Source organism: Amblyomma mixtum, chromosome 2 (genome assembly GCF_055824585.1).
Source record: "Amblyomma mixtum isolate Tamu chromosome 2, ASM5582458v1, whole genome shotgun sequence".
NCBI classification, from domain to species: Eukaryota; Metazoa; Arthropoda; class Arachnida; order Ixodida; family Ixodidae; genus Amblyomma; species Amblyomma mixtum.
This window is the reverse complement of record NC_143013.1, coordinates 194,749,227-194,773,593: the sequence shown is the minus strand read 5'-3', so window position 1 is coordinate 194,773,593 and position 24,367 is coordinate 194,749,227. Positions and strand designations below refer to the sequence as shown.

General features: G+C 44.7%; 1 protein-coding gene across 1 annotated transcript; it reads right to left on the bottom strand.

Annotated features, from left to right (window-relative positions):
• Positions 1-4,584: 4,584 nt before the first annotated feature.
• On the bottom strand, positions 4,585-10,414 carry LOC149362018 (uncharacterized). The gene is made up of 2 exons (XM_089568202.1): positions 10,077-10,414; positions 4,585-4,831 (listed from the first exon to the last, which is right to left on the bottom strand). Exons 1-2 carry the CDS (start codon positions 10,412-10,414, stop codon positions 4,585-4,587), a joined length of 585 nt encoding a protein of 194 aa, XP_089424328.1.
• Positions 10,415-24,367: the final 13,953 nt, after the last annotated feature.

Genomic DNA, 24,367 nt, shown 5'->3' with positions numbered 1-24,367 from the left:
GTTCGACATACTTAAAGGCGTGTTGCTGTCGCTGTTCAACAGCATTATCTCAAGCGGCATGATCCCAGTGAACATGAAAGCGGCTATAGTTACCCCAATTCACAAAGGTGGTGCACGTAATAGGTATGAGAATTATTGTCCTATTTCAGTCTTGCCCTGTTTGACTCAAATATTAGAAAAACATCTGCTGTTTACAATGACAAGTTTTTTAGATAAGCACAAAATCCTGTCACCGTGTCAATATGGTTTTGTACAAGGTAAAGGGACGGAAATGCTTTTGGAGGATTTTTCTGACATGTTAAATCGATCTTTTGAACGTAACCAAGTGGTGTGTGCACTGTTTCTGGATGTCAGCAAGGCTTTTGACAGCGTGTGTCACAGTGTGTTATTGTGTAAACTGTCCAAGTTAGGCTTCCGTGGAGCGTTTCTTTCGCTTTTGGAAAATTTGTTACTGCAGAGAACGCAATATATCTCCATTGGCCGGGCAAAGAGCGCTTCTTTGTTAATTAAAGCTGGCGTCCCGCAAGGTTCTATAATTAGTCCCCTGTTATTTAACGTCTACGTGAATGACCTTTCAAACTTTGTTCCTGTAGGCCTGTACCAGTACGCTGACGATACTGTACTTGTAACCCAGTCACCGAACTACTCTGACTCAATTTCTTCTCTTCAAGCTGCAGCAATAATGTTCTCAAACAACCTAATTAAAGTTAACAGCTCTAAGACTCAGCTTATATGCTTTCACAGCCCGATGAAGAAGGTAGATTTAAACCATCACCTTTTCTTGCACGGATCTGATTGTTCCCAATGTCAATGTATACCCTTGAGCTATACAAATACAGTGAAATACCTAGGATTATACTTTGACAGTGCTCTTTCATGGAATGATCACTTGTCCCACATTTGTAAAAAGCTCCGAACCGTCTCCTGTGTGCTTTACAACATCAGGTACTACATGCCGCTTTCAGTACGCAAAGTTATCGTAAACGCCCTTGGTTATAGCATACTGCGCTATGGCATAACGATTTATGGTCACTGTGCAGTTCGCTGGAAGTGCAGGATTAATTCTCTCCTACGATCTTTATTAAAAAATATCGGCTATGATTTAGGCCTTCCCTCCAATTCTGATCTCTTTAAGGTATTTTCTCTACCTGATTTTGATCACCTTTTGATGGAAACGATCGTCCTCAAACATTTTTGGCTTAGTGACTATAAGATTCCGTATGTTCCCACACGGTCTCTTCGACCGAAGGAACCTTTTTGTATTCCCCGACGGTCTACAAGATATGGAAGGCGTTTAAGAGATTATTACGTTCCCTTTCACTTTAACAGGTTACCTCCAAGTGTTCGCCGGGCAAAAACTAAATACAAAATAAAAAAGATGCTGCGATACATTAATTAGAGGGTTTACGACATCATGCATGTGCTTTACCACCTGTCAAGTAAATCTTGTGATGTCATTGGTTACTGCTGTATTTATTGCACTGATCTGAGGTATTGTTATGCCACTTTGGTTTTTCTTCCTTGCGATTTAATCTGATGAGGATTTTTTTTTCCTTCATGTAACATGAGTCTTGTGTCTATTTTGTTCTCACCGTCATACTAATTTGATGTCCGTTATTTTGAATGTGTTTTTTTTTTGCCTGTGTGTATGTCTGCGCGGTTCCGCTGCCTGTCGGGCTCTGCCGCTCAAGCCCTATGAGGCTTTGGCAGGCCGGATTTCTGTACATTTTTTTAAATATTTGGCGCAATAAAGAATTATTATTATTATTATTATTATGTGAAGGTAGTATACCCCATCGTTTAAGTGACGTTCCGCGTAACTTGGACACAAGGGAAACTCTGTGAATTATAGATTGTATGAGCATCAATATAATGCAGACTGTCAGCTTTAGGTTCACATTAGTGCTGCGGAAAAATTGGAAGGAACACTTAAGCTCTGCCTTAATGGTATGGCACGATAGTGTTAATGAGTTAAAGGTGCACTGAAGAGGAATCTGAACTCGTCTTTTTGCCGCGGGAACTCAATCTACACGTTCCGAGCATTCTTAGAAACTTCGATTTATTGCCCTGCGTGGCTCATTTCCCTAATTGAATCGAATTAACGCCCGGCTCCCGCCTTTTTTTTTTAATTCTCCCTCGTACGGTGGGCGGAGTCGACCAACGCGGGGAGTGCCTTTCAGCCAGCTTCGTGTCGGCTTGCCGCTATGCCATCGGCGGAGTAATACGTAGTAGTCCGTAGAAGCAAATAGTCCGCGCGTATTTTTATTTCTGCGGGCTTATTCTGCGGTTATATTATTTGCAAATGAAACTATTTATTCGCAGAAACCTAAAAAACAAAATGAAGCGAAAGCAAAGCCTCCACGGAGCTGGATGAAAGGCACTCCCCGCGTTGGTCGACTCCGCCCACCGTACGAGGGAGAATTAAAAACAAAGCCGGAAGCCGGGCGTTAATTGGATTTAATTAGGGCAATAGGCCACACAGGGCAATAAGTCGCAGTTTCTAAGAATGCTAGCAACGTGTAGATCGAGTTCCCGCGTCAAAAAGACGAGTTCAGATTCCTCTTCAGTGCACCTTTAATGCACACATATGCTGAATTGGTCATTCTAAAATTTACATTCATAGGTCACAAGGACTGTGTTTGAGGGATGCGCCACTGCCCTGCGATGGCAGGTGCTGCCACCGGCGGGCCTTGTGCGACCCAAGTTTCCCTTCCTGAGGAACCTCTCGCGATCAAGCATTAATTTTAACTGCTGCCTGCCAGGGTGGTAAATTTCCTCATAATCCGGTGAGCACGTAACAATGACCCCACAGGGTCACGTGACCTAGGTTGACCATATAGGTTGCTTGTCTTGGAATGGCTGCCAGGGCCAACCTACACCACCCTATTTATCGCTTACAACGCCCACGACGCTTACGCCAGATTTTCTGCGGAACGGGGCCTTTAACGCTAACGCTTTAAAACATAGATGCCAACCAGACCTCAAGAAGACCCAATGATTGATAAGAGTTGAAACCAAATAACAACAATACTTAATGCGCAAACGTCTCGCTCAGATCGTTATGTAACCTTAAAAAGCACCTTTCTCCTCGAAGGCAAACTGGGATGGCTGGCACCTAAATGAGAGACCCCAAGGGCATTAAAAGCTATCTGACCTACCCGGACACAGCAGACACACGCGACACGGAGCACTAAGCAACCCGCAGGAACAGAACCTCAAACAGAGAAATGAGCTACCTTTAGTTCACCCAGCGGCAGCTGTTACGTCAGGTGAGAATTGGCGTCAACATGAAGCTAGGACTTGCCTATCCCACAAAAACCATCTAAATGTTCGTAAGCATCACTATCAGGCATGAATATTTCCATCGCTCACTAACCGCCCCATTTTAGAAGAGTTTAACTGCTACCATTCGTTCATCAGGTAGCACTTCGCGACCCAAGCTAACGCGTTAATGGCCGTCAACAGAATGAAGTGGAAATTTACAGCGGAGTCACTCACGATCGAAACAAGATTAAAATTTCAATACATAGGTAATGGCCTGTCCTGAGGGAGTAATGTTTTGCATTGAGCAATCTTTCAACAGGCCTCTTAGATGTTTGGCAACTAGCACTTCCCTGTGGGAAATAACTCGGATAATCCGGTTTGTGTAACAATTTGAAAAACTGATATACTCTTAACAACACGAAGCAACCTATTCAGGCTTTTTTCAGCCTGAATCACATGTAATAGCCCACAAGAACAACCGAAGGGTATATGGACAAAATATGTGCAGTGAGATTAGGCCTGTCCCGCGACGCACTCACCAGTCAATATCCACACCCGAGCATGATCTACGGCCCTACTGCAGCCATGCAAAGGTAGATGAGAGGATGGAAAATTTAATCCTGTACCTTTAAGTGACAGATCAAGAATGAAAAGCTGCCCATGATCTGTGAGCGAGACGGACGCGCAATATGTCATGTGCCGAAAGGTAATTTTCAAATAACCGCGAGAGGAGGAATACGGAAAATATATACTGGCGCACACGACATGTGATATAGCATGCTGTGGTGACTTCCGTAGCGTTCATTCAGCGCAGTGAATAGTAACAACTCGTTTGGTCTAGGTAAACGAAGATATGTTCACTTCCAGTTAAGAGCTCTTGGCTTGAGTGCCGTTAGACCAGGAGAGAAGGAACGATGGGATATTATACTTGGAAGGATACCCGAACCTGTGGGACATCTAGAGACGCAAGCGCATACTGCGGTGACTGAACACACCCCTGGCCACATTTGGATGCGTAAGAAATCGCAATACCGCCGTTCTTGCTCGCTCCTCCTTGACAGTTATTGTTTGTATATCCGAGGCGAGATAGTAGGGAATAGGTCCATGACCTTCTTACTGCAACGAGAGATCATAGCAGTCCACAATTTTATCTAAGAATATTTTCTTGTTATTACACTTCCTTATTTTGAAAAATTATGTGGGCGCCTCTGCACTCTCATCCCGCCGATGGTCAGCCTCGTGTAAGCAGGGACCGGCAAGAAAGCCCGTCGCTTGCATGAGGCGCTGAGACATTCTGTCGCCAGCCACGCAAACGCCGTTTCACAGTGCTTCACACAGAGAATAACACGCGAAGGCGCATACCTCCTTGCGCTCGCCTCCGAAGACGACGGGTGCACAGGCCGGGGTGAGCGGGGGCCCTTCCAGCGCCCTCCTCTCGGCGAGGCTTAGTGCGCTGGGCGGTCGCCGAATGCTGCCGGCTGCTTCGCTGTACTCGGCCCCCCAGTGGGTCGGCTCGGTCCTTGCCCAGTGCTCTTCGTGAAGTGGAGGGTGATCGGCGCTCGCTGCCCTGGACGCGCGTCGGACAAAGCCCAGTGGTCAATGATAGCCACAAGAAACTGCGTGTGGCAGTACGAACAAGTACGCTGCGTGAGCTTCCAGGTTTCGTGTCGGGTTTAATGCCTCGCAGTTGCACGCGTGCTAGGCTGTGAGAGAAGATGTAGAGTATAGCTCCAAATTTCGATCAAAATTCGAACTTAGCTTCCTTCAACAAGAACAATGGATGCGTGGACTCATCCCCCGTTTTCATAGGTTCTTTAAATAAGCAAAGGTGGCAAAAACGTACGAAATTCTAAGAAAATGTCATTTCTTTTCCACGAAAACAGGCATATTTAGCCTTGTGTTTGAACCATGACATGCTTAACTGCTTAGGCGCAATATGAGGAACACGACACCTAGAAATAAATCAGAATTGGAGGAGACACTTAAGCTCTGATTAAGGGTATGTTGCAATTTACTTAATGGTTTAATGCCCTTATTTTTATAATTGGTCATTTTCCCCTTTGAATTCATATAACGCTGGGAGTTCTCATACCACTCCCGGCGCAATGGTACAGCGATTAAGCGATGCGCAACTGTCCTGCCTTGACAGGTGCTGCCACAGGCGGGGCTTTTGATACCGTGGTTGCTGTTCCAGGGCAACCTCTCGCGACCAGTCATTAACTGAACTGCCTCTTTCCACGGTTGCAAGCCCGCTAGGTTGCTGATCTGTTGTCCGTTGTTTCTAGATTGCTGCACGTAGGTTGCTTCTCCAGGGACATTTCGCACACAACGCCGACGACAACGACGCCAGAATTTGTGCGCAGCGGGATCCTTAACAGTATACCGCGTGAAAATGGTTATGTTTTTAAGCTGCTGAACTTAATCGCGGCACCCATCCCCGCGATCCGAGCAGCTCATCACCAGCCGCCTAAATGACCAAATGTCGTAACCACTGAGCAAAGGGAATAGATGCGAAGATGTGAATTGGCTTGTGACTGCCAGAAAACAGCAAGCTCAACAAAGCTGTCATGCCTCGCACTCCTAGCTAGCGTCTGCTGCGTAGCACCAGGGTATCATATCCAGGCTTCCGGGACATCAGTAGCCAAGGTCATGTGCTGCGAAGCAGTAGTGGGCGCCACTTAACTGAAGGGGGAATTTTAAACGCGCAATTTCGAGGAAACCGGAGAGCCCCGAGGTATTCTCCGCGAGCATGCTGATTATCATGGCACACACTTTCTCCTCGCTGCAAAGCCTGCCCTGTAAAACGCTTCCTGCTCTCACGTCGTTCATATTCATCGGGAATGAAAAATTCATAATTCTCGTGGCAGTTTGTGGAATAGGCGCCACGCGGCACTTGATAGCTACCGCGAAAACTAGAAGCATTTGTCCATATTTCCTATAGGTATGTGTACCCGGGTATAGTGGAAGACCTCCCATCGCGCCCGCGAGAGACGGTCAACATGCGGCGGACACACCAGTAATAGGTCTGCCCCGCAGTCTGTGCGCAGGTTCCCACGTTTTAGGCAGCGATAAGAATTTTCTTGGTTTGAACAGCCAAGAGCAGCACAAACAACTAGTGTCCTATCGCAATGGTGCCTGGGCCATTCCTTTTTCCTGGTGATACTGGCGTGCCGGGTGTTACTTAAATTAACGACTCACTGAACATCCTTGAAAATGACAATAGAAGTGCATAGCTAATGCTTAACACAAATGACTCTTTAGGTAGATCCAATGCTGTGATGAGGAAATGGCCGCGAGTAGAATTGTAATTGAACACACACGACCTCCTCTGAAAACCTTCTAAGTTTGAAAAGTGGAAAATATCACCCATACCTCAACTCATGAATGGCTCGGGCTCGGCACGCATAAGTTCCTCTCTCTTTTTCTATAAGGCCGAGTGTGACTTCTTGAGCGAGCGTCTCTGACATCTCAGCTCGGAATGGTCCGTCATCATCAGTCCAACTACGTCTACTGCAGCAGGACAAAGTCCTCTCCAGATCATATGTAACGAATTCAGTAGAGAGCCAGCTGTGGCCGTTCTCCACAGCTGAAGGTTCCCTCATCTCATCCCCCCTCTTGACTCCCCATGCTGCGTTTTCTACCTGCTTTGTAATCACTCCGTTACCATAATGAAAGGAAGGTTCTGGTAGTTGGTGCTCGGTAAATAACCCCTACATGGTTACTTGCGAAAACGCAAAGGACAACGAAAGTTCTCACAAAACAGATAGGGCTCGCGCTCCACCAAGTGAGAACCTTCTACTGCGCTTGTTGTGCAGTCATCTCTTAAAAAATCCGTGGTGCGCGTGTGTGTAGTTTCGTTGTGTGAGGTCTTCTTCCAGAAGCACCCTCCGGTGGGGTGCGCTGAGATGTACCCACCGGTAAATAGGCATCTGTAATCTACGAACCTACACCCAACTTACCCTACTGAAAGCTCTGCCCACCACCACCCACTCAATTCGCCATTCAAAACCCCTCCATGTACCGGAAATCCAGGCAGCCCCGAAAGCATCACTCACCTCTACCTGCACACTACAGAAGCTTCTCCCACCACCCACCTTACTCAACCTTCGAAAAGTCCTCCACCTACATCCACCCTCCAACCACATCCTTACTGAATAGAAGCGCCCGCACAAGCGTGCCTAAATAGCGACGGTGAGCTCAAATTACAAAACGCATTGGCAACACGATCAAAGTAAACTCGAAATGTGCTGCCTCGATTAAAGGGCATGCGAACAGCGCAGCATGAACGCGCTCAGCTGTTCGCGTTTCTTTTGATCGGCGTGTTTCTGGGCGGCAAGAAAGATTCTGGAGTCGTAAACAACTGCCGACGCAGATTTTTTGAATCACATCGTGTGATCGCCTGTGCATTTTTACCTTTGCCTTTCGTGTTTTTCAAACTAGTAATAATGTGGATGCACTATCGGGCTACCGGATATCTCCTCCTTTCTGCGTTACCTGCTCCACATTTGTTCATTCTTGTTTCTTGATATCAGCTACGATATCATTTGTTGTCTAGACTACTTGCTATCCGTGTCCTGTAATGCTAGCGCTGTGATTCTCTTCTATATATCTCGTGTACGCAATTTATTTTAAGACCCTTAGACAGGCTCGAAGTTTCTGCTCCATTTGACTGGACAACCGCTGTATCTTGTCTACTTGAGGTATATTAGTTAGCCTCTATTCATCTGCTCACAGCACCTGCCCTGCACTCCAGCCGTATTCGCAGAGTTATTCAACTGGCCTTCACCTCAAGTTCTCAGATATTTTTGAACACTTCCTGTGGCCAATAGATCCTTGATATTATGGCATCAGGAGTTTTTTAAAATCACGCGATGGGCAGTAAGCGAAATTTGTTTTCGCAGATCGGAAACACAGTCAGACGGCACTGAGTGTGCGAGCTACTGTCGTCGACAAACTCCTAATTAACAAAAACGAATTGGTAAGTTTTTCAATTTCTGTGGCTAGCCCACGTGCTTTCATTGTAAATTTTAAGCCAGCTATGTTTTTAGATAATGTGACGTTCCGTGCGTGAGCTACCAGGGCCCATATCTTCGGCGGAATCTTCTCTGTGCTCAACCGTCCTACTCCCTTGTCTCCCCTTAAACGGTCCGCGTTCGGCGGCGCCGCGTAGACGGTGCCCCCAGCGGCGGCAAAGCCACTGAAGGGGTACAATGGTACAAAGACGCCGGCGGGAGGGAAAGCCAGCCCAATTAGGCTGCCTGGCCGTACAAGGACACAGGAGAGGCTGACAACCCGACAAGAGATGAAAGCTGCCGACGGGAGACAAACGACATCCCAACGAGGTAGGTCGGCAGGGGAGGCTGACAAACCGACAAGAGAAGAAAGCTGCCGGCGGGAGACAAACGACATTCCAACGAGGGAGGTCGGGGGTGCCGCAGGCGCCGCCGTGGAAAGGAGGAAGAAGGAAACAATCCAGCCGGGAAGACAGGAGATCAGGCGTGGCCGGCGGAGCACATATAGCTGGCCAGTGCGGACGAAAAAAAGACGCTCAGGACGACATCGTACACAAAAAAGGGTCCTTCAGCGCCGAAGCCGGACGGCGCGCAGCTTCTGCCAGCAACCGACGGATCGCAACTCCGGAGCCCCTCCATCGCCCCCATGACGGCGTCGCCACGTAAGCTCGGACACCCCAGCCTCTGATGTACAATGTATAATTATTGATTGCATCATTTTGTTTAAACTGAGCCATACGGTGTCTTCTTGACTCTCCGTCCCGTGTGGACCTGCGCATTATGTGGGGTCGTCACAACAACTTGATTTGCTAGATATCTTATAGCACATTCGTACTCAGTCATATTTCTCCTTAAATATCCTGTTCAAAACGAGTAATTACGCATGGAAAGGGGCGAGAATTGGCACAAAGCTACTCCCGATGTGACGCAGCTGTTGCGCATGGTGTCTCATCTGCGAATGATGTTGAGCAATAGTTGAGCAGTTACTGTGCAAACGTTTCACTTTCAGCTACCATAATTGAAGAAACAGCTTACGCGAGGTGGTGGTCGGTGGACGGCGGTGGACGTCGCCACGGGCACCTCGGTCCAATTACAGTCTTATAGGCGGAACATACCACTAACATATTCAGTGGTATATTAACTGCCACCATTTTCGTTCACCGTCCTTTAACAACGCTTCCGGCCTCTCGTCTTCAACCTCCTCCTCATCCGCGATCGAACAGAACCCGCGTGCATGGCGTACGAGCTCACGATAGTCCGCACTACCAGCTGCACGACCCCTCAAAATAGCGGATAGCCGTGAAGCCGCAAACGCTGAGAGTTGTGCGTTTAACTTTAACTTTACTCTTAATGCGCGCTTACAGACAATTCTTTTGGGATGACGTCATTATTTATAAAACTACGAAAACCTGTCGCGGAGCTCCTCTAATTGCGAGAAATTATCTCTCGGACAGGAACACAATTCGCAATGGACAAAGGCCCTCCTAACTGCAAGCCAGTATTTGTCGGGTTGGGACGCAGCTCACGATACAAAAAGTTATGCATACAGAATAACAGTGGAGTCGGTAACACATGGCTGTAGAGAGGGTAGTTTACACACCGTCAGACGTGCGGAGCACATCCGCACCATAATGGTCTCAGCAGTGGGTTCTGCTCTCTTGCAAGACGAGACTAAGCGAAATCGAAAGCGCAATTCCAGTGTTTGTGCCACCTGCAATTAGGCCGTGCGACCAGCACCTGCTATCCCTTGACGCTATTGGGTAGTATTCGGTGGAGGCATAGTTCTGCCCCGCTGCTCACCTCTCGGTGACACACTGGTCTTGCGTGAAGCCCACCCTAGAGACCTCAAAAGCTGCCGGTATGTGGGGGTTGATCGTGTCTGTGGGTCCCGTCGCTTCCTTTGTCCTGGAACGGCTTGACCTAAGGGGGCGTTGCGACGTCCCAGGAGCCTGCTGCTCGCTCTTTGGCGTGGCGAGCCCGGACCGCGACGCGCCTGACGACGACGAGGAGTGGTCATCTTTCCGCCGGCGCCGACTCACAGGCCGGGTCCCGTCGGCACTCAGTTTGCTCGCCAGGCTCTGAGCGGATGGTTTACTCTGGTCTTCTTCCGTGGGCGGACGTCCAAGAGGGAAGGGCATCCTCGTCGACAGTCTGCGGCTCCCTCCTTGATGATGTCGCACGGTGTATCGCTTCCTACCCACTCAGGTCGTGGTTGCGCAACGTTTTGGGCGTCAAGTCGATGTAACGAGGGAAGGACTCCAGTTAGGGCTGGCGGGCACCCAGTTGGCCGCTTTCGGTCGTGACCAGCTGCAGATCAGCGATTCGAAGAAGGCTGCCGTGCGCCTGTCTCGTGCTGCTTCGTCTTCGTCTTCAGAGCTTCCCCACGTGCAGCTTCCCCAGTGCGCAAAAATGTCGCTGCGGCTAATATTACCGTCACTGATGCAGCGCAGACTTCGGCCTGAGTTAAGTTTGATATGACGTTAAGGACGCTGCTGCGGCAGTCGTTATGCCATCATTGAAACAGGGTACTAACGCGGCATTTTCATTACCTAGAATAAAAAGTTGTCCTAAATCGATGCAAAGAAGGATTTTGGCTCGAAATGTTCCCAACAAACATGTGTACGTGAGAATGGTCTTTCGCCCCAACAACACTTCTTATATATTCTTAGAGGTTTGTAGAAGGCATACGCTACTAACGCACGCTGCAGTATACCTTAGAGGACCTCCGGTCAGTTCGTGTATGTGAAAACGTGGTTAACGGCATAGAAATAAGCCGTTATGATCATGCTTTCAAGTCGTAGCCACTTCGGCAAAAAAAAAAGAAATATAATAAAGTGCAGTACACTCAAGTCTCTACTGCCAAATGAAAGCCGTGTTCTCGATGCTCACAAGTCCTGCTCATACTGCCATATGGAAACCGTGTTCTCGATGCTAATAGGTCCTGCGCATATATTTTTAGGCAATCCATGCACTGTTCACGCTACGTTCGAACGTCAGCTTCGGAGAGCGACGTCCTGGCACCGGCTTCTGGTAAGTTTTGTCTGATTACGAGTCAACGGCCATAGTTCAGCGACCTCGTGCTTCTGTACGGAAAGCCTACATCTGCGCAAAAAAACAAGTATTATCCGCTACGTAGGAGACACGGTTTAGCGGCTACAGTTTTGCTGTCTACAAATATATGTGAAGACAACCACCCACCGAGATCGGCAGCCTTGTTCTCAATGCTAGCAGGGCCTCATGTTTTGTGGGTGAGCGTGCCCCCAGGATTTTCGTTGATTTTACTGTTCCTGCCATTTGGCTGCAAACCTCACTCGCGCATTGCTGACTAAGTGTCACTATCGACCTGTGCACGTATCGGCCCGCAGAGCCAGGTTTCTTGCGCGAGACAGACGGACGCATTCAGAGCCAGTTGTACGGCTGTGGTCATCAGTCCTGTTTTACTTTTGGAGCCCAGGAGGACGTTTGCTTATGGTCTTTTTTGTGCCATGAACTTGCTAGTTTGCTATGGCGTTGTGGCAACAAAAATGGTCCGGAGAAAGTGGACCACGTTTTGTCGATTGTGATGTAACTAACTCGGTCAAGTGGACAGTTTTAGAGCAAGACATGAAGCACACGGAAAGAAATTCCTGCAAACATCGCAGACATAAAAAGAGAGCTCGCAACTATCGAGAAACGCCTTCATCTCGTCGACGACCTGCGTGTGGACGTCGCCATTGTGAACACAACACTCAATAAATCCCACGCTTAGTTACATTCTCTGGCATCAAAGCAAACAGAACCCACAAATCTCTTCGTTGACGACCTGAACAACAGAATGCGGAAGAACAATCGCGTTTTTGGGGGTGTTACTGAGGAGTCACTGTAAAAGTGAAAGAAGGCATAAACAGCAAGCAGTGAATTTTTATCAGATCTTGCAATCCAGACAAGAGAGATTGAACGAGCTAACAGGGTAGGACAACATAAATTTAACCATATCCGTCCAATAACTATCAAATTTTTGAACTTTGAGGGCAAGTGTAACATCCTAAGGGACGCTTACAAAGTTAAATCCGAAAAATTCCTGAGGATGATTACGACACACCTTAAAGCGAAATTTAAGCGCAGCTAGGTATTTGTTTTGATTTTGGGATATGTTCGGGCAAATAATTTGAGAGATACGTGTTTACATGGGCAGTTAAAAAGCACTCTGTTATTTTCCGCACACTCGTTCTTAAGTAATCTGCTTCGGCGGTGCGAATGGCATGGTCCTCTCGGCGGCGGCGACCAGCCTGTGCTTCAGCGGAGTAAACGGCAGGGCCCTCTCGAAGGCACCACTTAGCCTGCAGAAAGAGGCAAGGTGCTGACCGTGGTACGTTATGCTTGAACTAGGCCTTTGAGAAGAGTATTTTTTCTTTTTTTTTGTTTCGATTCGAACAGTTGTTCTCTTGAAATAATTTTGAAGCGAATATTTCGAACATTTATGGCGCAAAAAAAAATATTTAACGGTAATAGATAGTTTTAGAATCATGTATTTTGGTAACACACAAGGCCACTTCATGAAAAAAAGTAGATTGCAGCATTCTAACACCGCTAAGTTACGTCGGCGTTTTGGAAAACTTGCCATCGGGAATACAGGGAGGTGACCCACATGTACAGTCGGCGTATCTGCGAGGTGTGAGGCCTATAAGATGGATCACCCACCAGCGGTCTTTAATGCAATTACGTCGTTGCATGGCTGCTACCTTTAAGCAGTGACTCCATGGACATCTCGGGGAACGCGACGTGCTCCTGCGCGTGAGCCGGATGAAAAGGGCACCCATCTCTATGTTGCTTGCATCAACTCCGTCAAGTGCTCCCGCTATCGCACTTGATAAAGGAATTTCAAGCGGGAAGAAAGGCCCCGGCAGCTACAACCACTTCAGAATCTTCGCGAGGAAGTGGCGCGATTTCCAAGTGGTGCACAGCAGAGTGCCGGTGCGTGAACATAGGAATTTTCCTTCAGTTTAGACGTTTGATTTTTTTTTATTTACAAAAAATAACTGCACGTGTGAGCTTTTTTTTTTAGCAAGCTTTTTCTGGTCTTGTGCTGTAAGACTGTCCTAGGAAATGTCCTGCTCCGTAGATCTCTATTAATCTGGCTCAGCAGTTTCTATCTCTGTGTAGCTTAAGGTCGAAAAGTGATTGTTATTTTATTGCGTCCTGTTTCTCAAAAAAAACGATTAAATTTTACAAAAAATGACGTTTCGGGATATCTTGAAGGTGAAGGACGAAAGCACAGTTGCGTTCATTTCTCTGCAGAAAGTACACGCATTGAAACATCTGCTTAGTTGCCATTAGAGTAGTGGTGAGTATCAGCGTTAATTAATTTTAGCCTTCTTTGCTTCTTAGTTTGCTTTTAAGATCCCTTCGGAATATGTTCTGCACCTCTCCCAATAAAGACATTTCGGCGACAGCTCATGTAGCGCTACCAAATCATCCATATCTCCCAGTGATAAACACACTATATATAGAAATATACTCCTATGCTCCTTGGTGTCGGTGGCTGTTAGCTTCATTCATGTGTATGTTGTAACGAGGCTCTCACTTCCCTTCCCTTGTCTGCTCAACCATATGATGTCGCACCCCGATGACATGCTATATTCCTTTTTAAGGACGTGAAAGAGAATATCAGGACACGTTACGTTTACTCGGGTCATGTTTTCACTACATACGAGCACAGCGTCTAGGACTGTAATTCAGAGATGTGGATTCGAAAGAAGACATTTCATATTGCGCACGCCCACCTTTCTGTTTCAATTCCTTAACGTAAATTTCTGGCTCAGCGGTGGGCACATTTCTTGAGGAGATATAATGCTATACTAGCAGTCGAAAGACAGGCTTTCTGGCATGAAGACCTGATTTGCCATTCATTTGCAGATTCCTTCGCTATTGCAGTTTTGCACGCACACGAACTTCGCGCTTTCAAACACAACACGTGACAAACGTCGCCACCTGCTGTGTAAAAAACAGGTCGTGGTAAATCACTGGCTATCCGAGCTTTCTCCTTGGCTAAATTCAAAAGAACTTAAGTTGAGTATTTGTAAAACGTCACATGGGCGTTTCCACACCGGAGACACGATTTCACATCTTTTTACGGTGCTTCTCTTACTAGAGAGCGCAGAATGAAGTTTCTTGTGGTAATTTTTTGAGCAGCACTTATAGACTGACAGTATAGACATACATATTTTGTTTCTAGTAATATCACCCCTTCTGCTGGTGTTGTTATCGAAATAAACACACCTGTTTTGTTTTTATGAGAGCTGTAAGTTCTATCGTAAACGTATACATTACTGGGAACTTTGCTGATCATTTTACAAAACAAACTGTTCAGTGTTGAAATACTGAATTATATAGAGTACTACACATATTTACTCAACAGCTAGCAAATACAATAATCGATTAACTTAAGGAAACCTATGCGATCTATCCCGGTTAGAAAATTTACACAAAAATATTTTAAAGGCCGCAGCTAACTACGGATTAAATTAATATGCGTTATACCAGACCCTTCGGAAATGTGGCGGGATAATGAGAATTCCCTTGTAGAAAACCTCGGTTCGAAAAAAAAGCGTGTGGATGAAATCATGCTCCATACGTAAAAATAACCAAAGCAGTATCCTTTGCAAATACCTTGTTCTTCCTCGTTGGTGAACAATGGTTGTGTGCTGCCTGACTTCTTGTTTTACACTAACAACACATTTGCTTCAAGAAATTTGTTTCAATTTTAGTGGTGTACTTGCGTTGGTGCATTTGGCAACACTGATGTACAGACCACGTCTTTGTTGCCGTTGCTGTGGCTATAGAATAAAGTTTTCTGGTCTATTTCTTTTCCGTTCTAATTTTCCTGAAAATTGACGGAATAAATGGAGCAACAGGATGCTGCGTAGTATGTGGACGGGGGTTCAGGCTGTTTCAAGTGGAAGTTGTTTCCACTTTTTGCCTGAACCAACCCTCATCAATTTGTGATGAAAATAAAAAAGTTTGATTGATTGATTGATTGATTGATTGATTGATTGATTGATTGATTGATTGATTGATTGATTGATTGATTGATTGATTGATTGATTGATTGATTGATTGATTGATTGATTGATTTACGTACTGTGATTTTTAAAGAGCAGGCCGCAGTCTGGTGTGAAAGTACAATTTGTTCGCGTTACATTGGTTGCCATGATGTAAATCAGAACAACGCATAAATTAAACGCAAATATTTTTTCACATGCTGCTTCGTTCTTCAATGTGTCATAGCAACGAAAAATATTTTAACCTCTCGTCTAGACATTGAATGCTGGACCACAACATGTCAAGCTGGGCCTGTATGCACTGGTGATTTAATCGTATGGACACTATTCGAAACATTCTTTTCACTATGTACTGAGCAGCTTGCAGTCAAAACAAAATTCTTTCCTGCACGTGCACATTAAAGATCGCGAATTATGGCCTTGTTTTCTGCAGGTATCGCTGGTATGCATGGCCTAATCACGCATCAGATTCGCATGGGGCAGCTGCGGCACTCACTCGCGAAGCGTTGGCCTTCAAAAGGCAGCTGAATGCAATGCCAACGATTCGCGCGGATCCGATTAAGTACAGCGGCCACTCCGTTGCACATAGTACTCCTGACGCGACTTTGTTCATCTTGTCACTTGTCACCAGGCTCTCTATCCTTCCTATTTTATCCCAGCACAGAGTGCTAGGTAGGAGAGTTACAGCTCTGGCCGATGCCTCTGCCTTTTTCAGTATAAATTTAACTTACTTCACTCTTCCTCTGGCACTATGTACAGACAGTTACGATAAGCAATATAGCTTTAATAAGCGGCACGTGATTTTTAAAACACGTCAATTCCGGCAAAGAAATCTTGTTTTCAAAACCTTCGTGCGAAACTCGTTGATGATTCTAAAGACTTCTGGAGACTTGTCGGCAGAGACAGTAACTTTATTGCTCCTTTAACAGATCTTGATTGAATAGCTGATGACGATGAATATAAAGCTTAATTGTTGAGTAGTTATTTTTCTTCTCTTTTCAACGTCTTCTACTCCCACACGGTTCATGCGGTTTCCATGATGGTAGCAGATTTTATGCTGCAATTTTCAGTGTGATGGTTTGGTTTGGTTGCTTGGTTTATGGGGTTTAACGTCCCAATGCGACTAAGGCTATGAGAGACGCCGTAGTGGAGGGCTCCGGAAATTTCGACCACCTGGGGTTCTTTAACGTGCACTGACATCGCACCGTACACGGGCCTCTAGAATTTCTCCTCCAAAGAAATTCAACCGCCGCGGCCGGGATCGAACCCGCGTCTTTCAGGTCAGCAGCCGAGCACCATAACCACTGAGCCACCGCGGCGGCTCAGTTTGATGGGTATTGAGAAACTTCTATAAGGCATTAAGGATAACAAGGCATCTGTTCCACAGAACAGCCCTGTAGCGAAAATAGCTAACAGTTCAGTACATTATTTCGGCATTTTTTGCTTTTATTTCAAATTAGCTTGCTTGAAAGCACGTCGCGAAGTGATTGTAAATTGGCTCGTCTTGTACCTATACACAAAAGGGGACCAAGAAACCGCGTTCAGAATTGCAGGCCGGTGTCATTGACAAGTATAGTGTGTAAAACAATGTAAAATGTTCTTTATAGGTGGATTATGTGCCATCTGACTAAGTATAATCATCTACATGCTAGCCAAGCCGGATTCCCACAAGGTTTTTTGCGTTCAACGGAACTGCTTGCATTGAGGGATGGTTTAGCGGTGGCAGTTGATACAAGCTAACTTACTGTTTTTTACACATCGGGAAAACGATTGCTGTTTTTCCTCATTACCCTCTAATTTCCGAGCTACGTAGATATTAACTTAATGACAGCGTAATCAACTGGATAGCTGAACGCCTTTCGCTAAGACAGAACTGTCATTGTTAATGGTTGTACCCCAAGGTTCTGTTTCGGGTCCTCGTTCATTTCTATCAGTCAATTATCAATGACATTACTACATACTTGTAGCCCGGCTTGTTTGTGGAGGTTTTGGAAAGACATCAGAGCGCGAAAAATGAGCACCGACGTAGTGAGGGAATGGGACGTATGCTGTTCTGTCAATAAGCTTTATTGAGCGAAGACCATTTGTATACCAGATCTTTATACAGGGTGTTTCATCTAAGACTTTCTGCAATTAATAAAATAAGCTATTTGAATTAGATGCACGCTTTTTCTGTCATAGCATTGTCAGTGGTGTAGTACATCATAATTCAACTAATACGTGCTAACTAGCAGGCTTGTTAACCAATATTTAATAGTTAACTTTTAAACTATTGTCGTTGGGCTCCTTAATTATTGAGAGGCATGCAGCCCACCGTAAGTAATGTCCATATCCCTTTTTAGAATTTCGAGAACGCGATTATCCTCGGCGCTGTGGCCCAACAAATTTCGCCTACATCGCGCCAAAATACATGCGGTTTGAGAAGCTTGCAGGCAAAGCAACCTCTCCAGTGAACCTAACTCGTCGAAATAGCCAAAGTTTGTTGGGCCACAGCGCCGAGGATAATCGCGTTCTCGAAATTCTAAAAATGGATATGGACATTACTTACGGTGGGCTACATGCCTCTCAATAATTAAGGAGCCCAACGGTAATAGTTTAAAAGTTAACTATTAAATATTGGTTAACAAGCCTGCTAGTTAGCACGTCTTAGCTACATTATAATGTACTACACCACTGACAATGCTATGGCAGAAAAAGCGCGCATCTAATTCAAATAGCTTATTTTTAAAAATTGCAGAAAGTCTTAGGTGAAACACCCTGTATACGATCTTGCCTAGATTAGGGGTGCATAGTGCACAGTTCCGCTAGGCCATCCTACCAAAAGAGATTGAACCCAATACATAACTCAGGTCTGCGGCTTTCAAGTGGAGCATACAGGGCATCGCCATAAATAGTCTCTACGTAGAATGCAATGAACCACCCCTCGAAGACAGAAGAACCATGCTGACATTCACATACGTCCTAAACACTCGTCCACTACCCAAACATCTCTGACACCTCTCAGTCACAAAGTGCCTATCCAAACTACGAATTTCTTTGGAGGAGAAATTGTAGAGACCCGTGTACTGTGCGATGCCAGTGCACGTTAAAGAACCCCAGGTGGTCGAAATTTCCGGAGCCCTTCACTACGGCGTCTCTCATAGCCTGAGTCGCTTTGGGACGTTAAAACCCATAAGCCAACCAACCAAACTACAGTTTAACAAAAAACCTCAAGCAATCAGACCGCTTCTCCTTCGCTTTGGAGAAAAATGTGAAGAATTAGGCATACTGAACAAACTGGCCAATATTGTCCCGAGACCCCACACACCTTGGTGCACCTTTCCTTGTGTATGCAATCTTGCATCGACAAAAGGCATTGACAATCTTGCATTGACAATCTACAAAAGGCAAACTCCACAAGAATATATACTGTAGGAGTAATTTGGTAGTGAAGGAAAAGTAGAATTACACAGATTTTTATACAGACGACTCTAACACCGCACACTACGTTGAAAGGGCAGTAATACTAGGGAAAGAAGAAAAAATAGTCGGACTACCTCAGTGCGCAACAGTTTTCACGGCAGAAGGTTGCGTCGTGGCTATTGCAGTTATGAAGAAAAACATAGTGCTATCTACACAAATTTCCTCAGCGTAATTAAAGCTCTAAACTCCAGAAATGCAGTTCAACCCATAACAGGATCAAACATAGACATACAGGAAAGTTATGCTGTGTCCCTAGTCAAGTGGGAATCAGCGGGAACGAGAGTTCCGATGCATGTGCCGCACGGGCCCGTAATGTACGAATAAAACGCATAGATGAACCTCATAAATCAGAAGAACCGCTTGAAAACTTGAAATCATAAGAACCGCTTTATCTTGTGCATATGTCTTTAAATCAAGATATCTACCAAAACACATTTGCTCTCGAGTAATAACGAAATGTCCTTCTAGCATAATATTTACCAACAAACCTCTAGCTACCAGGCCACGCTACCAGGGAAAGCTACCAGGTCCTGATATTCGAAGGTATATGCCAGAATCTGAATATACAGGACACATTACCTGATATTGCCCTAAGACGAGATCCACTACCTTCCTGGTACAATTTTCCTGCAATTTGTGATCTCATTCTTACACAGTTCCTCAAAAAACAGACTCCACAACCACTTATTTTTTTTTTTGCACTCGAGAAAAAACACGGTGACTTCACATATTTTTATACTGATGGTTTGAAAACGGATGTTTATGTAGGAAGTGCAGCAGTGCGAGGGAATTCAGAGTACACAGTACGACTTGCCCAGTGCGCATCCATCTTCACTGCAGAATGCTGCGCAGTCTGTGTGGCCATAGAAAAAATAGTAAACGAGAACCACACAAACAGTATTATTTATACAGGCTCCCTAATTGAACTTACAGCTCTTCACTCTAGAAATGCAGTCACTCCGCTACTTGGCGACATCATACGCAACATGATAATAGGCACAGCTCGAGGGCAAAATTTAATACTCTGCTAGGTCCCAAGTCATGTCGGAATAAAAGACAACGAGAGAGCAGATTTGTGCGCTGCTCAAGCTCTTGGGAAGAAAATAAGAATTGCAAGAATTGCATGAACTTAGTACAACAGAAATCAAGGGGAAAATTTGAGTCGGCTTGGAACAATATACTAAATAATAAGCTACACTTGATGAAGCCGGTTTTAGGTGAATGGAAACCATCTTTGCAGCAGGAACTTTTCAAGGAAGTGATTCTCTGTCGTCTCCGAATAGGCGATACACCGCTTACGCACAACTTCTCGCTCACAAAACAAGACAAAGCTTTTTCGAAGATTGCGGAGATGAACTTACGGTTAACCACATTTTATTCACTTGTGCGAATTTCGAAAAAGTAACGAAAAAGTGCTTTATTTAATTTTATAACACATACACTGTTTTTCATTCCGCACTGCTTCTAGGAGATAATGAAATTTTTCTGCAATTTTTCTGGACATAATGCAATTTTCTGGTCGACCCTAGCCTCTTTCTTATTCCTGAGAAGAAGGCTGAGGTCTTTATTTGGCTCGTTGGCAAGCCTTGGAAAGTCTTGGCAAGATCATTAGCAAGCCTAGGATAACTGCCGACGTTACCCAACGCTCTAATAGCGCCTCTAAATGTTTTTTTTTTCTGCGTGGTCACTCGGCAGTACTAACGTTTTAGGCCCTCTACACCAACCATGATTTTTCACAGCCCTATAAATTTCAGCAAAAAACTTTTCATATATTCCGTGTGCTAAGCGCATGACGGCCTCAGCTTCCTATGTGGCATAAAACGTAACCAAAAAACACTCGTCACCGCTTCGCAATGCTACTTTTATTTCAGCGGGCATACAATAACAAAAAGGCAGGCAAGCTTAACCAGCCATCAAACGCCTAAACGGCACGGGGATTTGTATGAAAGTTACGCGCCAGCTTGCTCGTCCAGTCTATGTAGATACAGCCTCTGAGTTCCCGCCAGGACGCTCCGGCTTATGACAGCTTTGCTGGTCGCCTTCACCGCGTCAGCCAGTTTGGGCGACGAGATATCGGTCAGTATAAATTGCAATTACCTTCATGTTTTCAAATAGGCGCGCAGAGGTCTCGAAAGGACTGAAATGTAAGACCCAGTGAGCGAGCGCACACTCCTCGTCACAAGATTTCTCCTGCAATCTGGGACGTCTTTCGAATTCGAGTTACTATAACTGGGACCACTTTATTGGTATTCTTTCCGTTGTAAAATCGAATAAGCAACAGGAAAGAGAGAAATACGCTGACTTAAATTATCTTTTGTGTGCGCGAGGTATACGCGCTTGTCTTTCTGTTTTTTTTCTTACCCGATGCATCAATGAATTCATGAAGTGATTAAGTAGAAGAGTCTGTGACTCTCGTTGAATATGTATGTTCTAGGCATTTTTATTTTTATTTTTCTGGTTCAAATGAAGAGGGCTAAGTCCCAACATGAAGCTTTTGGAAGGTTTCTGGCCAAACAGGCCAAATCGAGGCGCTCCCTGCATATGAATCGAACTGTGAGATGGAGCCGCTACCAGTGTTTGGACTTCTCAATAACGGCAGCTCTGTGCGCGAAACCGAATGCAAAAGAAGCTGACGTCGACCATTCATTCTTCCTAAACAGGATGATGGGCGCACAGCAGTGGTCTGTTAGGGGTAAACCGCGTCAACGCCGGCTTAACCCACAGGGAGCGCAAGAGAAAGAACACTAACACGTGATCAGATAGCAAGGCGACTCTGGCAAGTTGCGTAAATGCCTTCAGCTGGTCTCAATGCTAGGTTGGACAGAAAACTGAGGAGGAACTGCAGTCCCCATGTTCCATCTGGAGAGTATTCTGTCGAAGACTTTAAAAAAGTCGCCTGTTATGTGTACGCGACGTATGCTTGCCGTTAGTTCGGTAGTAGTCCACCCCGAACCGCAGATTATTTATTTATTTATTTGAAATACCTTACAGGCCCACTGGGCATTGTGTAAGGGGGGCGAAAAAAAATATAACACAGTGCATTAAAACCAGAGGAAACAAAAGGAAACATATGACCATGATAAAAAAGAAATAAATCTATACAGTGCATTAATAACCTAAGGAAACAAAACAGAAACATGCAGTCATGATAAACAATATATCAACAAATTAGTGGAGAAGAAGAAACGACGCAGAAATAACAACAGGAAAAGATAAAAAAAGAATATGCGACACAAAATAAATCACTACAATAAAGGATAATGTGCTCACCGAACGTGGGAACAAAATAGCGCGATTAAGGCAAACACGGAAACAAGGCAGGCAAACATAAGTAAGAAAACATCCGAATAGCACGAGTGTAGCAGCAATGCAAAGAACAAAAAAAAATAGACTTGAACGTAGGTGTGCTAATTGACGGTTTCAGTGAAATATGTGATCAGTTGAGAATGGAAAGATTCTAGATTAGACGCGGAAGCGATGTTGTCTGGCAGATCATTCCATAATCTGATGGCTCGTGATAGTGCAGATGAATTGAAAGCCAATGTGTCACCATATATTCTTGCAAAACTAAACTGATTATATAATCTTTTCGACGTGCGGGATGAGACATCGAGTTGAAATGAAGTAGTTCTATTGAAGTGCGCATATTTGTGAAATAGTGTTAGGAGAGCGATGTCACGGCGCGTGCTTAATGATTGTAGAGAAAGATCTGTTTTAATCTGAGTGACGCTTGAACGGTAGTTATAGTTTCGTGAAATGAATCGCGCTGCCCTGTTTTGGATAGATTCTAACGCGATGATCATGTTCTTATGATAGGGAGACCAAATGGGAGAAGCAAATTCAAGTTGTGGACGAACAAAAGTGAGGTATGCTAGTTTTCGAATATTAGATGGTGAATTTCGGAGATTACGGCGTAGGTATCCTAATGACTTTGAGGCGACGGCACATATGGATGAGATATGGTATGACCATGAAAGATCTGAAGAAAGGTTAACGCCAAGGTATTTGTAATGTGATACGTGAGAGAGTAGATCATTTTGAATACGGTATGTATAGCTAGATATGTTATTTTTACGCGTGAAGGAGATGACTTTGCACTTTGATACATTAAGAGTCATTAACCATGAGTTGCACCAGTCGTTAATAGTAAGAAGGTCTGATTGGAGCGCCAGGTGGTCATTAGTAGATCTAATAGGGCGGTATATAATGCAATCATCCGCGAAAATTCGCATACCGGAAGTTATGTTATTAGGTAAATCATTGATATAAATAAGGAATAATAAGGGACCAAGCACACTGCCCTGCGGTACACCGGAGTTAACTGGGGAAAGGTTAGAGGACAGATTATTAACAAATACAAACTGTTGGCGATGCGAGAGGAAGTTACGAAGCCATGTTAAAGTTAGCGTGTCTAGACGGAGTGATGATAATTTCGAAATCATGCGGCAGTGAGCTACGCGGTCAAACGCTTTGGCAAAATCAAGGAATATACAGTCAGTTTGAAGGTTATCGTTCATATTAAAATGCAAATCAGTAGTTAGTTCGAATAACTGTGTTTCGCAGGAGCGACCCTTTCTAAACCCGTGTTGATTAGTGTAAAAAAAGTTATTCTGCTCAAGATGACTGAAGACATGCGATGAAATTATATGTTCCAGCACTTTGCAGCAGATGCACGTGAGAGATATAGGACGGTAATTTTCAGCTGAGTTTTTGTTTCCAGATTTAAAAATTGGCACTATTTTAGCTATCTTCCAGTCTGAGGGTAGTATTCCTGTAGTTAATGATTGCTGAAAAATGTGAAATAAAATTTTGCTTGCCACTGGAACTGTATTTTTTAAAATTTTTGAATTAATGCCGTCAACACCAGCCGAAGTAGATACCTTCAGAGAATTTATGAGACACGTGGTGCCTTCTTCACTTATCTGAATAGGTGTCATGTAGCGGTAATTAAGATCGGGAACTTCCGGAAGGGTAGAATGATCTTCAGAAGAGAACACAGATGAAAAGAAGGTGTTAAATATTGAGGGGCACTCGTTGTCTGGGATGGGGGTGTTGTTACTTTGTAGAGAGATGGAACTATCATCACGCTCAGGGCATACTTGTTTCCAGAACTTTTTGGGGTTAGTTTTCAAAAGGGCTGGAAGATCATGAGAAAAATATTTGTCTTTTGCAGCAGATAAGGCGGAGCAATAGAGTTTTAGTGCGTCAATGTACTTATTCCACGCAGAAATGGTACAGGAACGCTTAGCATTCCGGTATAGCCGCTTTTTCTTGTTCCTTAGTTGTTTAAGCCTTCTAGTAAACCAGGGATTAGATTTATCTTTAGTTATTTTGATCACAGGGACAAACCGGTTGATCAAATATGAAATCTTATCTCTAAAAAGTATCCAGTTTTCCTCAACGCATCGGTTGTTAATTGAAGGTAGAAATGTGTGATAAAAGAAGGTTTCTAGTTCTGTGTTGATAGTTGTGAAATTAGCCTTTTTATAATCATGAATCTTTTTTGTCACATAGCCCATAAACTGAACCGGGATGTCAATACTTAGCTGAAGTAAATGATGATCGCTGAATCCCTTTAAATGAGTTACT

Excerpts from the sequence above, each read along its gene's own strand:
- LOC149362018 (XM_089568202.1), bottom strand. The coding sequence starts at position 10,414 with ATGCCCTTCCCTCTTGGACGTCCGCCCACGGAAGAAGACCAGAGTAAA. Across the intron at positions 4,832-10,076 it reads GACCAGTGTGTCACCGAGAG|GGCAGCGAGCGCCGATCACC; the intron begins GTGAGCAGCGGG and ends ACGCGCGTCCAG.